The following is an 18,143-nucleotide window of genomic DNA, read 5'->3' as shown; positions in this document are numbered from 1 at the left end:
AACTGGGGGAGAGACTTGCATGCTAGAATGTAAAAAAGCTGGCTGTAACTGTCAGGGGTATGCCTGCCTACCAGACACCCGATCTTGCAAGACTGTCATTAAAGCCTGGCTTTCTGGTGCACATCCCGTCTCCAAGTCCATTCTCTGGGTTTGGGCAGTCAGTTCAGTTGCTCAGTTGTGTCCAACTCTTTGTGACCCCATGCACTGCAGCACGCCAGGCTTCCCTGAGCATCACCAACTTCTGGAGTTTACTCAAACTCATGCCCATTGACTTGGTGATGCCATCCAACCATCTCATCCTCTGTCACCCCTTTTTCCTCCTGCCTTCAGTCTTTCCCAGCATCAGGGTCTTTTCCAGTGAGTCAGTTCTTTGTATCAGGTGGCCAAAGTACTGGAGTTTCAGCTTCAGCATCAGTTCTTCCAATGAATATTCAGGACTGATTTCTTTTAGGATTGACTGGTTGGATCCCCTTGCAGTCCAAGGGACTCTCAAGAGTCTTCTCTAACACCACAGTTCAAAAGGATCAATTCTTCAGTGCTCAGCTTTCCTTATAGTCCAACTCTCACATCCATACATGACTACTGGAAAAACCACAGCTTTGACTACATGGACCTTTGTCAGCAAAGTAATGTCTCTGCTTTTTAATATGCTATCTAGGTTGGTCTTTTGAAAAGACCCTGATGCTTGGAAAGGTTGCGGGTGGGAGGAGAAGGGGATGACAGAGGATGAGATGGTTGAATGGCATCACTGACTCAATGGACATGAGTTTGGGTAAACTCCGGTAGTTGGTGATGGACAGGGAGGCCTGGAGTGCTGCAGTTCATGGGGTCGCAAAGAGTTGGACACGACTGAGTGACTGAAATGAACTGAACTAGGTTGGTCATAACTTTCCTGCCAAGGAGCAAGCATCTTAATTTCATGGCTGCAGTCACCATCTGCAGTGATTTTGGAGCTCAAAAAAATACAGTCAGCCACTGTTTCCATTGTTTCCCCATCTATTTGCCATGAAGTGATGGGACCAGTGCCATAATCTTAGTTTTCTGAATGCTGAGTTTCAAGCCAACTTTTTCACTCTCTTCTTTTACTTTCATCGAGAGGCTCTTTAGTTCTTCTTCGCTTTCTGATGTAAGTATGGTGTTATCTGCATATGTGAGGTTATTGATATCTCTCCTGGCAATCTTGACTCAGTTTGTGTTTCATCCAATCTAGCGTTTCTCATGATGTACTCTGCATATAAGTTAAATAAGCGGGGTTACAATATACAGCCTTGACGTACTCCTTTCCCAATTTGGAACCAGTCTGTTTCTCTATGTCCAGGTCTAACTGTTGCTTCTTGACCTGCATACAGATTTCTCAGGAGGCAGGTCAGGTGGTCTGGTATTCCCATCTCTTTCAGAATTTTCCATGGCTGATTGTGATCCACACAGTCAAAGGCTTTGGCATAGTCAATAAAGCAGAAATAGATTTTTTTTGGCACTCTCTCGCTTTTTCGATGATCTGACGGATGTTGGCACTTGATCTCTGGTTTCTCTGCCTTTTCTAAATCCAGCTTGAACATCTGGAAGTCCACAGTTCACGTATTGCTGAAGCCTGGCTTGGAGAATTTTAAGCATTATTTTGCTAGAGTGTGAGATGAGTGCAATTGTGTGGTAGTTTGAGCATTCTCTGGCATTGCCTTTCTTTGGGACTGGAATGAAAACTGACCTTTTCCAGTCCTGTGGCCACTGCTGAGTTTTCCAAATTTTGTGGGAATGGGTGAATTTAACTCAGATGACCATTTTATCTACTACTGTGGGCAAGGATCCCTTAGAAGAAATGGAGTAGCCATCATAGTCAACAAAAGAGTTGGAAATGCAGTACTTGGATGCAATCTCAAAAATGACAGAATGATCTCTGCTTCCAAGGCAAACCATTCCATATCACAGTAATCTAAGTCTATGTCCTGACCAGTAATGCTGAAGAAGCTGAAGTTGAATGGTTCTATGAAGATCTACAAGACCTTCTAGAACTAACACCCGAAAAAGATGTCCTTTTCATTATAGGGACTGGAATGCAAAAGGAGGAAGTCAAGAAATACGTGGAGTAACAGGCAAATTTGGCCTTGGAGTACAGTATGAAGCAGGGCAAAGGCTAAGAGAGTTTTGCCAAGAGAATATACTGATCATAGCAAACACCCTCTTCCAACAACACAAGAGATGACTATACACATGGACATCACCAAAAAGGCAGTACTGAAATCAGATTGATTATGTTCTTGGCAGCTGAAGATGGAAAAGCTCTATACAGTCAGCAAAAACAAGACCTGGAGCTGACTGTGGCTCAGATCATGACTCCTTATTGCAAAATTCAGGCCCAAACTGAAGGAAGTATGGAAAACCACTCAGCCATTCAGGCATGAATTAAATCAAATCCCTTATGATTATACAGTGAAGGTGATGAATAGATTCAAGGGATTAAATCTGGTAGAGAGTGCTTGAAGAAGTATGGATGGAGGTTTATAACATTGTACAGGAGGCAGTGATCAAAACCATCCCCAAGAAAAAGAAATAGCAAGAAGGCAAAGCGGTTGTCTGAGGAAGCCTTACAAATAGCTGAGAAAAGAAGTGAAAGACAAAGGAGAACGGGAATGATATACCCAACTCAATGCAGAGTTCCAAAGAATAGCAAGGAGAGATAAAGCTGCTGCCTGCAGAGCATCCAGGAAGACAGTGAACTCCGAGAGGTGGTGTTTTCTCTGTCCTAAGAAAAATTTGCCTTCCTCAGGGTCATGAAGAGGTCTGGAAGAAAACTAAAACCCTAAGAGAAGTAGTTGCTGTCCCAGTTCACAGCACAAGGTAAATGTCTCAGAACCTGTATGGAAAACATACACAACTTCAGCAAGGTGACTGAGAGAAAGAACAGAGGAAAACAAGGGAGACCACTTGTGGAATCTTCATTCCTGGCCAGAGATCACGCCTTGAGCCTTTCGAGTGGGAGCACTGACTCCAAGACCCTAGACTACCAGAGAACTAACCCTAGGGAATATCAAATAGTAAGAACTCACACAAAGGAAACCACTTGAATACAAGACCCAGCATCACCCAACTACCACTAGCACCCTGTGCAGGACATTTCATCTAAACAAACAAAACAAAAATACAAACCCAATCATCAGCAGACAGGATTACCACCTCACTCAGCTTTGCCCATCAGAGGAAAAACAAACAAAAAGCACAAATCCCACCCTATACGGAGTTGACACAAACCACTGGACCAACCTTAGGAGGGCAGAAAACTAAAAGGAAGAAAGAATTCAACCTTGAAGCCTGGGAAAAGGAGACCTCAAGCACAATAAGTTAAAAAAAAAATAACAAAAAGCCAGAGAAATACTACACAAATGAAGGAACAAACTAGTAACACAGAAGTCCAAATAAATGAAGAGGAAATAGGCAAACTACCTGAGAAAGAATTCAGAATAATGATAGTAAACATGATCAAAAACCTTGAAAACAAAATGGAGAAAATGCAAGAATCAATTAACAAAGACCTAGAAGAATTAAAGAATAAACATACAGAGACAAACAACACAATTACTGAAATTAAGAATACTCTAGAAGGAATCAAGAGCAGAATGTCTGAAGCAGAAGAACGAATCAGTGAGCTGTAAGATAAAATGGTGGAAATAACTTCTGCAGAGCAGAATAAAGTAAAAAGAATGAAAAGAACTGAGGATAGTCTGAGAGACATCTGGAACAATATCAAACACACCAACATTTGAATTATAGGGGTTCCAGAAGAAAAAGAGAAAAATTAAGGTTATGAGAAAATTTTGGAAGAGATTATAGTTGAAAATTTCCCCAACATGGAAAAGGAAATAGTCAATCAAGTCCAAGAGGCACAAAAAGTGCCTAAACAAAAACTAAACACAAAGAAAGACTATGAAAAGCAGCAAGGGAGAAGCAACAAGTAACATACAAGGGAAACTCCATATGCTCAACAGCTGACCTTTCAGCAGAAACTGCAGGCCAGAATGGAATGGCAGCATATATTTAAAGTACTAAAAGGGAAAAATCTACAACCAAGATTACTGTACCTGGCAAGGCTCTCATTCAAAATTGATGGAGAAATAAAAAGCTTTCCAGACAAGCAAAAGTTAAGAGAATTCAGTACCACCAAACCTGCTTTACAACAAATGTTAAAGGGACTTATATAGTCAAGAAATACAAGAACAGAAAAAAAAATCTACAAAATCAACCCCAAACAATTAAGAAAATGGCAACAAGAACATATATATCAATAATAACTTTAAATGTAAATGGATTAAAATGCTCCAACCAAAAGACACAGACTGGTTGAATGGATATAAAAACAAGACTCATATATATGCTGTCTATAAGAAACCCACTTCAGACCTCAAGACACATATAGACTGAAAGTGAAAGGATAGAAAAATATATTCCATGCAAATGGGAAGCAAAAGAAAGCTGGAGCAGCAATTCTCATATCAGATAAAATAGACCTTAAAATAAAGAATACTACAAGAGATAAGGAAGGACACTACATAATGATCAAGGGATCAATTCAAGAGGAAGACATAACAACTATAAATATCTATGTACCCAACATAGGAGCACCTCAATACACAAGATGAACACTAACAGACATAAAAGGAGAAATCAACAGTAACAGTAATAGTAGGAGACTTTAACACCCCACTCACACCAAGGGACAGATCATCAAAACAGAAATTAACAAGGAAACACAAGTCTTAAATGATACATTAGATGAGATGGATCTCATTGATATCTTCAGGACATTCTATCCAAATGCAGAAGAATATACCTTCTTTTCAAGTGCACATGGAACATTCTCCAGGATAGAGCACATCTTGGGTCACAAATCAAACCTCAGTAAATTTAAGAAAACTGAAATCTTATCAAGCATCTTCTCTAACCACAATGCTATGAGACCAGATATCAATTACAAGAAAAAAACACATGGAGATTAAACAACACGTTTCTAAATAGCCAAAAGGTTACTGAAGAAATCAAAAGGGAAATAAAAAAAATTTCTAGAAACAAATGACAATGAAAATATGACAACTCAAAACCTATGGGATGCAGCAAAAGCAGTTCTAAGAGGAAGTTTACAGCAATATAATATAACCTCAAGAAATAAGAAAAACTTTGAATAGACAACCTAACTTTACACCTAAAATAACTGAAAAAAGAAGAACAAAAAAACCCCCACAAATTCATAGAAGGAAAGAATTCATAAAGATCCGAGCAGACATAAATGAAAAAGAAATGAAAGACGACATAAACAGATGGAGAGATATTCCATGTTCCTGGGTAGGAAGAATCAATATTGTGAAAATGACTATACTACCAAACGCAATCTACAGATTCAATGCGATCCCTATCAAATTACCAATGGCATTTTTCAGAGAACTAGAATAAAAAATTTCACAATTTATATGGAAATACAAAAGACCCTAAACAGCAGAAACAGTCTTGAGAAAGAAGAATGGAGCTGGATGATTCAACCATTCTGACTTCAGATTACACTACAAAGCTACAGTCATCAAGATAGTATGGTACCAACACAAAAACAGAAATATAGACCAACGAAACAAGATAGAAAGCCCAGAAATAAACCCAGGCACCTATGCATACCTTATTTTTGACAAGGGAGGCAAGAATGTACAATGGGGCAAAGAAAGCCTCTTCAATAAATGGTGCTGGGAAAACTGGACAGCTACATGTAAAAGAATGAAATTAAAACACTTCTTAACACGATACACAAAGATAAACTCAAAATGGTGTAAAGACCTAAACGTAATACCAGAAACTATAAAACTCATAGAGGAAAACATAGGCAGAACACTTGATGTCATAAATCAAAGCAAGATCCTCAATGACCCACCTCCTACAGTAATAAAAATAAAAATAAGCAAGTGGAACCTTAAACTTAAAAGCTTCTGCACAGCAAAGGAAACTGTAAGCAAAGTGAAAAGACAACCCTCAGAATGGGAGAAAATAATAGCAAATGAAACAACTGACAAAGGATTAATTTTCAAAATATACAAGCAGCTCATACAACTCAATGCCAGAAAAACAAACAACCCAATCAAAAAGTGGGAAAAAGACCTAAACAGACATTTCTCCAAAGACATACAGATGGCTAACAAACACATGAAAAGATGCTCAACATCACTCATTATTAGAGAAATGCAAATCAAAACTACAATGAGATATCACCTCACACAGGTCAGAATGGCCATCCTCAAAAAGTCTACAAGCAGTAAATGATGGAGAGGGTGTGGAGTAAAGGGAATGCTGCTGCACTGTTGGTGGGAATTTAAATTGCTACAGCCACTATGGAAGACGGTATGGAGATTCCTTAAAAACTAGGAATAAAACCACCATATGACCCAGCAATCCCACTTCTAGGCATATACCCTGAAAAAGACATGTGTGTCCCATTGTTCATACATGTACACATGTATCCCATATGTATTCCCGGCACTATTTACAATAGCTGGAAGCAACCTAGATATCCATCGACAGATGAATGGACAAAGAAATTGTGGTACATATACACAATGGAATATTGCTCAGCCATAAAAAGGAATGCATTTGAGTCAGTTCTGATGAAGTGGACGAACCTAGAACCTATGATACAGAGTGAAGTGAGTCAGAAAGAGAAAGATAAATATCGTATTCTAACACATATATATGGAATCTAGAAGAATGGTATTGATGAACTTATTTACAGGCAGCAATGGAGAAACAGACATAGAGAACAGACTTATGGACATGGGGAGAGAGGAGGAGAGGGTGAGATGTATGGAAAGAGTAACATGGAAACTTACATTACCATATGTAAAATAGATAGCTAATGGGAATTTGCTGTATGGCTCAGGAAATTCAAACAGAAGCTCTGTATCAACCTAGGTGGGTGGGATGGGGAGGGAGATGGGAGGGAGGGTCAAAGGGAGGGGACATATGTATACCTATGGCTGATTCATGTTGAGGTTTGACAGGAAACAACAAAATTCTATAAAGCCATTATCCTTCAATAAAAAAATAAATTGAAAAAAAAAAAGCTGGTGGTCTGGGACAACCCAGAGGGATGGCGTGGGGAGGGGTGGGGGCGGGGGCTCAGGATGGGGGAACACATGTGCACCCGTGGCTGATTCATGTTGATATATGGTAAAAATCACCACAGTATTGTAATTAGACTCCAATTAAAATAAATAAATTAATTAAAAACACAAAGAAATCTAGCCAGGAAAAAAAAATGGTTGAAGCCAAGGATACATTGGAGGCTCAAATAAATATATACCCACACATATAAATAAAACCAATAATAAACAAGTACCTTCTGCATAGCACGGGGAGCTAGACTCAACACAGTAACAAGTTACATGATATAACTATCTGAAAATGATTACAGGTATATCTACATTAAAGTCACTCATCTTGGTTCCCAGTTTAAGATGGTGGAGTGAGAAGGATGTGCACTCATCTCCTGCAAGAGCAGCAAAATCGCCTCTAGCTGTTGAACAATCATGGACAGATGAATGTTGGAACACCCCAGAAAAAATACCCCACCTCCAAAGACAAAAAAGAAGCCGAAGCAAAACAGTAGAAGGGGCACAATCTTGATAAAATAAAATCCCATACCCACTAGGTGGGTGACCCACAAATCGCAGAACTGTAATACCAAAGAAGTTCTCCCACTGTTGTGAAGCTTCTGAGCCCCATGTTAGCCTTTCCATCCTGGAGATCTGGCAAAGGGACTGGGAATCTCCTCGGATCTGACCGTGAAGGCCAGCGGGATATTATTATATGGCTGCCACAGGACTGGGGGAAACAGAGACTCCAGTCTTGGAGGGCACAAACAAAATCCTGGGCACACCAAGACCCAAAGGAAAGGAGCAGTAACCCTACAGGACACTGAACCAAAACTAGCTAGTGCTGGAGCATCTCCCGAGGAGATGTGGGTCCGCAGGGCTCACCACAGGGATGGGGGCACTGGCAGCAGCAGTCCCGCAAGGTCTCCCTTGGTGTAAGCCTTCTCAGATGCCATCATTAACCCTACCACAGACCTCAGGGCTGGGTCATTTCAGGCTAAACAACCCCACCTATCATCAGATAACTGGATTAAAGCTTTAATGAGCAAGGCCCTGCCCACCAGACCAAGACGTATTTTTTCCAACCATCAGTGCCTCCCCATTTGATGCAAGGAGATCAAACCAGTCAATCTAAAGGAAATCAGTCCTGAATATTCAGTGGAGGGACTGATACTGAAGCTCCAATCCTGTGGCCACCTAATGCGAAGAACTGACTCACTGGAAAAGACCCTGTTGCTGGGAAAGATTGAAGGCAGGAGGACAAGGGAATGACAGAGGCTGAGATGGTTGGATGGCATCACTGACTCAATGAACATGAGTTTGAACAAGTTCCAGGAGTGGGTGATGGACAGGGAAGCCTGGCATGCTGCAGTTCATGGAGTCGCAAAGAGTTGGACATGACTGAGTGACTGAACTGAACTGTCCCTCCCATCAGGAAGCTTACATAAGCCTCTTAGCCTCCTCCTTCAGAGGGCAGAAGAAAGAAGAACCATAATCCCATAGCTAGAACTAAAGCCACATTATAGAAAGCTAATCAGGATGAAAAAGCAGAGAGTTATGTCCCAGATGAAGGGACAAGATAAGACCCCAGAAAAACAATTAAATGAAGTGGAGATAGGCAACCTTCCAGTAAAATAATTCAGAATAATGATACTGACGGTGATCCAGGATCTCAGGAAAACAGTGGAGAATTTGCAAGAAATATTTATCAAAGACCCAGAAGAACTAAAATACAAGCAAAAAGAGATGGATAATAAACTAGAAGGCATCAACAGCAGAATAACTAAGGTAGAAGAACAGATCAATGACCTGAAGTACAGAATGGTGGAAATCACTGCCACAGAACAGAATATAGAAAATAGAATTAAAAAAGAAATGAAGACAGCCTAAGGGATCTATGGGACAACATTCACATTCTACAGGTCCCAGAAGGAGAGAGAGAAAGGACCTGAAAAAATATTTGATGAGATGATAGTTGAAAACTTTCCTAACATGGGAAAGGACATAGTTAACCAAGTTCAGGATGCACAGAGAGTCCCAGGCAGGATAAAACCAAGGAGGAACGCACCGAGACACATAGTAATCAAACAGACAAAAATTAAAGACAAACTATTAAAAGCAACAAGGGAAAAACAACAACATACAAGGGGACTCCTATCAGGTTAGCTCATTTCTCAACAGAAAGGCTACAAGCCAGGAGGGAATGGCAAGATATATTTAAGGTGATGAAAAGTAAGAACCTACAACCAAGAATATTCTACACAGCAACACTCTCCTTCAGATTAGATGGAGAAATCAAAAGCTTTCCAGACAAGCAGAAGTTAAGAGAACTCAGCACCATTAAACCAGCTTTACAACAGATGCTGAAAGAGCTTCTCTAGATAGGAAACACAGGAGAAGGAAAAGACCTATAGAAAAGAAGCCCAAAACAGATAAGAAAATAGTAGCAGGTTCATACATAGTGATAATTACTTTAAATGTAAACAAATTAAATCCACCAACCAAAAAACATAGACTGGCTGGGTGGATGAAAACATGCACGTGTATGTACTTCCACTTACACATCACTCTGCTTGATGCCCAAATTGTATGTAATTATTTTATATTGTTAGGTTAATCATGTTCCCATTATGGTTTTAAATTATAATTATCTTTTTTGTCTGTAATTATCCTTTATCTTTTGTGAAAACCATTTTTCACTAATGTGATTATGTAACAATTACTCACTTAACGCCATTGTATTGGCCTTTCCAGGTGGTGTTAGTCATGAACAACCCACTTGCCAATGCAGGAGACATAAGAGACACAGGTTCAATCCCTGGGTCAGGAAGATCCCCCAGAGGAGGGCACGGAAACCCACTCTAGTATTCTGGTCTGGAGAACCCCATGGACAGAGGAGCCTGGCAGGCTATGGTCCACAGGGTCACAAAGAGTTGGAAAAGACTGAAGCAACTTGGCACCACTGTATCATGATTGGTCAACAGAAAAATACAATTCTGTATCACCAAAATTGCCAGTTAATAGAAACCTCTCATCACTTTTTTAATCCAGATGCATATCAGAATTACCTTGAAATTTTTTGAAAAATATCAACGTCCAGGTATTGTTTTTTTTCTTCAAAGCTCCAAATATGCTTCTAATGAGCAGGGATGTCTAAAATCAACTCGACTATATGATGATCTTTTACTTTTATCTAGTCTGTTTTACTTTTACTATCTCATATTCAGTGCTATTTCATTTAGTCTATATTTTCCAATTTTTCCATCCCTTTTATTGGGATGTTCTTTCTCAAGCCTTTATCAAGTGTGGTGGAAAAGCTTTTGTATAATATATATATAAATAGTATGTATAACATATATTTTAGAAAACTTGTGAAATTTTGCCAAACTAAAAAATGAATGGCATTTTGATTCCACTTATTTCATTTAGGAAGGATAAAATGCTAGATTTCTAGTTAAAAAGATATGCAACAAAGGTTTACAAAGGTATAGCACTTAGAACTATAGTCAGTATCTTATAATAAACTAGATTGGAAACTAATCTGAAAAATAATATATGCATATGTATAACTGAATCACCCTGTGGTACCCCTGAAACTATATAGCTGTAAGTCAACTATAATTCAATAAAATATATATATTAAAAAAAATAACTTCAATCATCCAGCTGTACACTTCAAACAAGCATCACAGTGTAAATCAACTATACTCCAATAGAAACAGAAACACACGGATTTAGAAAACAAACTAATCCTAAATGAAAAAGACAGACTGAAGCAAGGATGTACTGGAGTCTCAAATAAACACATACCCAGGCATACAAATAAAACAGATGATCAACAAGGACCTACTGTAAAGCACAGAGAGCTAGAGTCGACACAGTAATAACCTCCATGAGAAAGTATCTGAGAACGAGCACACACATATCTACATTAACCTCAATCATCCAGTTCTACACTTCAAACGCCACACGTGTATCAACTATACTCCAGTACGACCTAAAAAGTAATTTAAAAAGAAAATCAAATGCCTGCTCCATTCCCCTTCAAGCTTCAAGAGCCCAGGCTGTTTCACATTTCTGGAGCCTGAGCTGCCCTGGTTCCCAAGTTTGGACTATCACGGGGCTGAGGGAGCTGCTGAAGCACATGCCAGCAGATGACACTACAGGACCCTTGGACGTGTGCCTGGTCCCCGGTGAACAGGATGACAAGGTCAGGAACGAGGCAGGACCACGCACCGCTAAACCTAGGCAAGTACACTCAAGGATGGTGGATGGTGGACCCTCAAGACCCAAACCTGTGAAGGAGGCACCTGGTCTGCAGGTCTGCTGCTGCTGGGGTTCCCACCTCCACCCTCCTTCCTTAGGGTCATCCCAGCTTTGGACCACAGCACACCAGCAAGCTTTTGCATGCTTGGGATGTCTCCAGTGGGGTGAATAATAAGGTGGAGGATGTAATGGGACACCAGGCCTTGGCTGTTCTGGCACATGGGGCTCTCGTTTATGTAAGTCAGAAGCTGCACTTTCACCAAGGCTCTGTTTATCCTAGCAAGCCCTGTGGAGCCTGAGGAAATCCTGCCTCCGTGTGGTTGCTTCTTGAAACTACAATGGGAAAACCATTGCCTAACAGTCCTAGGTGTTCTTTGGAAGGACTGATGCTAAAGCTGAAACTCTAACACTTTGGCCACCTCATGCGAAGAGTTGACTCACTGGAAAAGACTCTGATGCTGGGAGGGGTTGGGGGCAGGAGGAGAAGGGGACGACAGAGGATGAGATGGCTGGATGGCATCACTGACTCGATGGACATGAGTTTGGGTGAACTCCGGGAGTTGGTGATAGACAGGGAGGCCTGGCATGCTGGGGTCGCAAAGAGTTGGACATGACTGAGTGACTGAACTGAACTGAAGGGCACTTCACTTTCAAAAGGTCTCTCACATTTTGAAAGATACTTGCCCTCGACTAATGTCCTAGGGTATGTAACTGAAACAGAATTCACTAAAAGTCAGCGTTTCAGGAAGCCACCTCGTATAAGTAAACTTCATTCACAGTGGTTTAAGAAAAGCAGCACAAGGAAAGATGCTAAACATTGGTTACAGTAGTGAAATCTATCACAGCACAATGAGGTTTCACTTGGCTGCACAAAGAATGGCTATCATTAAAAATCTAAAAACATAAATTAGTGGAAAAAAACTAGAGAAAATGGAATCCTGCTAAGCTGTTGCCTGGACTTTAAAGTGATAACCGCCACTATGGAGATGATGGCGGTTCCTTCAGAAAGTAAAGACAGAGCTATTATATGAACTAGAAATCCCACTCCTTGCCCTACATCCAGAGAAATCCATACTTGGAATAGAAATACACACTCTGACCAGTAGCTTCGATATGTAAGTAATTAAAATATCCACAGATAGATGGATCGAGAAGATGTGGTGTATTTTATGGAAGAGAATGTTACTCAGCCAGAAAACAGAAGGAAGAAATGGCACCTGGAGCAACGTAAATGGAAATGGTCAAGTCGTAGACAGAAAGACAAACACACTATGATGTGACTCATTGGTGGGATCTAAAAACTGAAAGCAATGAAGTACATTTTCCAAACAGAAACACAATTACAGATTTGGAAAACAAACTTATTCTAACCAAAGGAGAAAGGCAGAAGGCAGGGATCCATTATGAGGCTAGAATTAACACATACCCACTAACAGAAATGAAACAGGTAATCAACAAGGACCTACCCGATAGCACAGGGATTTCGACTTGACACACTAATAACCTACATGGGAAAATAACCCCAAAACGCACAGGTATGTCTACATATAACTGGATCAAGTTACTAAACACTTAAACACGGCAGTGCAAATCAACTACAATCCAATAGAATCTAAAACTTAAAAGAAAAAAGAGTGCCTGCTATATTCCTCTCTGGCTTCAGGTTCTTAGGCTGGTTGACATTCCTGAAGCCTAAGCACCTTGATCCCCAAATGTGGACTGTTAAGGGACTGATGGAGCTGGAAAGGAGATGCCTGGTCCCCTCTGGGCGGAACCACAGTGTCCAGAGCCAGGTCAGACCTCCCACAGCTAAACCAAACATGACGTGAAGTGAAGTGAGATCACTCAGTTGTGTCCGACTCTTTGCGACCCCGTGGACTGTACCCTACCAGGCTCCTCAATCCACGGAATTCTCTAGGCAGGAATACTGGAGTGGGTTGCCATTTCCTTCTCCAGGGGATCTTTCTGACCCAGGGATCGAACCTGGGTCTCCCGCGTTACAGGCAGACGCTTTACCGTCTGAGTCACCAGGGAAGCCCCAAAACCAAACATACTGCACCCAAAGCGCGGTGAGCCCTCTGGGCTGGTAGGGCTTTTGATTATCTGTTCTCTGAGACTCCTGGTGGTCGGGTTTCCACCTCCAGCATTCCTCCTTAGGATCCTCCCATTTAACGGAAGACAGTGCCCTCCACAGAGCTCTTGTGGAGGTTGGGTTTAATGTGGGTGATGAAGGGTAACAGAGAGAATTAGAGACACAAGGGCTTGATTGTTTTCCTGGCACATGCCTCTCTTGTTTACAACTGTGGAAGATGTTTTTCAGGAAGGCTTTGCTGTCCCAGTAAATGGAGTTGAGCATGAAGAATTTCTGACATGTTGTGGTCATTTTCCATACCCATAGCTTGAAAACTGATGCTTACAGGCACATTATATTCCCAAGGCCTTTAGGGCTATAAATGATATCTGCCCTGAACAAATGTTGCTGTGGTAATTGAAGGAGAATTCATAAAAGGGTAGACTTTCAAGGAACCAATGCAAAGAGGTAAGATTTACACACTGTTTTAAAGAAAAAAGCACATGAAAAGATGCTCAGCATCACTTATTAGTACCGAAATGCAAATCTGAACTACAACTAGGTGTTACCTTGCACCAGCCAGAATGACCATTATCAACAAGTCTACAGTGAATACATGCTGGGCAGGACATTAAGCAAAGGGAACCCTCTCAGGCTGTCACTGGAATTTGAATTGGTAACAGCCACTATGGAGAACAGTATGGAGGTTCCTTAAGTAACTAAAAAAGAAGCTACCAAATGATCACACAACCCCACTCATGGGCATATATCCAGAGAAAACCATAACTTGAAGAGAGACATGTACCCTAACCTTCACTGCAGCTGTATTTACAATAGTCAGGATGAGCAAGCAACCAGAATGTCCACTGATGGGTGGATAAGAAGGAAGTGGTAAATATATACAATGGACTATTACTCAGCCATAAAAAAGAATGAATGTCAACTGCAGCAACAGGGATGGACCTGGAGATGACCCTACTAAGAGAAGTACATCAGATAGAGAAACACAGTGTACATCACTGAGAGACGGCAACTAACATTTATACAAATACACGACATTTTCCAAACAGAAACAGACCCACAGACTCAGAAAACAAACTCATGGTGACCAAGGGGAACAGGAAGGGGAGGGATAATCAGGTGGTCGGGATTGCCGGCACTGTCACTCAAAGGCTCCTCTGATCACAGCAGTCCTGTACCTGGTGCGGTCAACACTAGCTCCTTCTGCAAAGAGGACACTGATTTTCATAAAACCAAATGAATATCACTCTTTTGATAAGAGAAACAACAGACCATTTTCATAAGTTAATTTTGAAATTCAGTGTTAGGATATAAAAGTAATATTCTTTCTTGGGCCCATGAATGGTTTTTAATAATAAACTTTAAATTTTCTCTTTTTTCAAGGAACATCAAAAATGTGACTTGTGAAATGAATTTCAATCTTAATAACATGGATGCAGTAGGTGTTTGCACGGCAAACAATCACCATTTCCTTCATACCTTGGTGCTTCCGTTTCCTGTGACCAACACGTGGAACAGGTCTGTGATGTAACTGCTCAGCATGTCCTGGTGGGCATTGGTCACCGTCATGTTTGTTAACAACCTCAGCCCAGCCAGCTGCACTGCAGAGTTCAGGGGGCCAGAGATGACGTCCTCACAGACTTGACTGACGTATACCTGGAGGTGGGAAAGGGGGGATCTTCTTAGAACCTCCAAAACTTTCCTATTAAACCATAACTCCTGCACAGTGGAATCAGGTGATTGTTTAGGATGAGACTGACTCTTTAAGAAAGATGGCATTTCTATCAAGATCTCAAACTTGGATAACTTTTTTTTTTTAAGTTCCCTAATTAATAGCAGGCACTGAGCATTTTACAGATATACTCACTTCAGCCCTAAGACAATTAATAAGACAGCGGTATTATGGTCATTTTATAGACAGGGACTGTAAACCCTTCAAGAAGCTTGGATTCTCTGCCCAGACAGTGGAGCAATATCCAGACCCAGAGACCATGCTCTCAGCACCAGTGGGGGCCTCTCGCTTGTTGGGGGCCTCCCAATTCTGTCTACCTTTCTGTGTCTGGGCATGTCAGGATAAGGAGGAAGATCTGTGGGGACATTTCGTACCAGAGTCCGTACCTGAGCTGTAGGATCCAGGGGCACATGTTAGATGTAAAGAACTGGAGAGGGACACTAAATAGAGCTTTTCTTCAGAGCTCTTTCTTTTATGAGTAAGCAGAGGCAAACTCTGGTCCAAGGTTGTTATTTATGACTTATATGTGGATGAATTACTCCTTTATAAAAATGTTGTAAACCACCACTGACTAAAAGTAATGCAATGCTAGTCGTACGCCCACATCACACGTGATAGGTCTAGACTAAACCTAGGGGGACAGAGGATTTCCTGAAACTCTATTTTCTATGTCTGGCCACGAGCCTTCCAGCTTGAAAAAATTATGTCTCACAAGTAATTGGTATTCACCTAAGTCTGAGATTCATCAAAAGTTCTAATTGGTAAGAAAAATTCCCTAATATAAAATGCTAAGGAATTACCAACTGTCCCATAAGCCAGTACTAACTTTAAAAAATTTCCAAATGTATTCATGTTACCACAGAAACGAAAATGAAGTGAAGCAAATTGCATAAGTAAAACAGATTAAATTTTTAATCTGGTTTCAAAATCCAAATGATATTTACAAATCAATCTGTCCTGGGTTACAATTTCATTATGCATCCATCCTTTTAAAAAACGGCATTTCCTTAGCTTAAAATCATGTATTTTCATAGGATGCTCCTGTCTTTCCAAGCGATTCCTAAAATGTGCTGAGCATTTACACCCTTATTGGCTCTGAATCTTTCCTTCACTTCAGTTCTAGCAACAAGATTACAAAACAGGCCACCTCAGTTATTCCTGGAGTTTGCCTACCTCACCTTGTTCCTTTCTCTTGGGATTCCCTCATTCCTCAACTCTGGCTGTAGAAACCTTGGACAGTTTCATGAACCAGCTCAGGCTCTACCTTTTACAGAAACTTCTGAATGAAAACTCTCCTTTCTGTGTATTCAACAATATTTTACTTGCATTTTTCCTTAAAGTATTTCATCATGTTCTGCCTTGAATTACAAATCTTTTTGGACTTGCCTTATCCCTCTTTCTAGCTTTCTTACAACAAGAGTAATCATGTTCATTTCTAAACTCTGCAACACAGAGCATGAGCTCAAAAAAAGTTGAATTAACATTTCCTAACTTATTGTGTCTTTCTGCTGATATTATCTGACTTTGGCCTGGTTCCTTTTTCACACTTTGATTAAACTGAACGTCAAGTTCGAAAGTCCACTGCACTTGTTATTGGCTGGTTCAGGTGCCTTCCGCCTCTTATTATGCATAAAAACTGAGCAGAAGACCCGAAGAAACATTTTCCCAAAGACGTACATATGGTCAACAGGTTTATGAAAAGATGGTGAACATCACTAATCATCAGAGAAATGCAAATCAAAACCACAGTGAAATATCACCTCACACTTATTAGAATGGTTATTATCAAAAAGTCAAGAAGTAACAAGTATTGGCAAGAAGAGTAAAAGGAATCCTTGTGTACTGCTGGTGGTTAGTGCAGCCACTATGGAAACCAGTATGGATATTCTTCAGAAAATTAAAAATAGAACTGTCAATATGGTCTAGCACCCCACTTTTGGCTATGAATCCAAAGGAAACAAAAATCACTCTCTCAAAGCAGTATCTGTACCACCATGTTCACTGCAGCATGAGCCACACAGCCGAGACACAGAAATAACCTAAATGTCAATTTATGGACAAACGGATAAAGGAAATGTAATCTGTATGTACAATGGAATATTATTCACTATAAAAAAGGAAGGAAACTCTGCTATTTGTGAAAAATGGATGGACTGAGGGCATTATGCTAAGTGAAATAAGTCAGAGAAGACAAAAATCTTATAAGTGGAATATGAAAAAGGCACTCATAGAAACAGAGAGTAGCATGTTCAGGTGAAGGAAAAGGCGAGATTCTGATCAAAGTGTATAAACTTAAAAGTTATAAAATGAATACGTTCTGGGGTCTGATGTATAGCAAGATAACTACACTTCACAATACTATATTGTATACTTGCATGCTAAGAGAGTAGATCTCAAATGTTCTCACCACACGCACACACACAGGTAGTTATGAGGTGATGGAGGTGATAGCTACTGCACTATAGTGCATGCGTGCTAAGTCGCTTCAGTCGTGTCCAACTCTGTGACTCTATGGACCGCAGACCACCAGGTTCCTCTGTCAATGGGCTTCTGCAGGAAAGAATACTGAAGTGGGCTGCCGTGCCATCCTCCAGGGGATCTTTCCAACCTAGGGACTAAACCCGCGTCTGTTATGTCTAGCTGCACTGGCAGGCAGGTTGCTTACCACTAGCACCACCTGCAAGCCCAACGCTATGCAGTAGTGGTAATCACTTTGCAATATATACATGTATCAAATCATGTTTTATACCTTAAACTTATACAATATTTATGTTGATTATATCTCACTAAAGCCAGAAATAATAAATCTGGCTTTATAATAATAAATTCAATAATAAATTCTTGGCTAAAAGCTATAAAGTATGGTCTACTGAAATTTCAGTACTTACCTTTTTTTCCTCTCTCATTTATTAGAAAACCTTACCTTTTGTAATCT

The 18,143-nt window shown here is 40.4% G+C and overlaps 1 protein-coding gene across 3 annotated transcripts in view; it reads right to left on the bottom strand.

Moving 5' to 3' along the window:
- ARMC10 (armadillo repeat containing 10) overlaps positions 1–18,143 on the bottom strand; it is a 68,255-nt gene that overhangs the window by 18,876 nt on the left and 31,236 nt on the right. For all 3 annotated transcript variants that reach the window (XM_052638664.1, XM_052638666.1, XM_052638665.1), the window contains exon 4: positions 14,956–15,132. In XM_052638664.1, coding sequence (XP_052494624.1) covers positions 14,956–15,132 — 177 coding nt within the window. The remainder of the gene's footprint in view (positions 1–14,955; positions 15,133–18,143) is intronic.

Source organism: Budorcas taxicolor, chromosome 4 (genome assembly GCF_023091745.1).
Source record: "Budorcas taxicolor isolate Tak-1 chromosome 4, Takin1.1, whole genome shotgun sequence".
Lineage (NCBI taxonomy): Eukaryota > Metazoa > Chordata > Mammalia > Artiodactyla > Bovidae > Budorcas > Budorcas taxicolor.
This window is presented reverse-complemented; position numbering and strand designations above follow the sequence as displayed.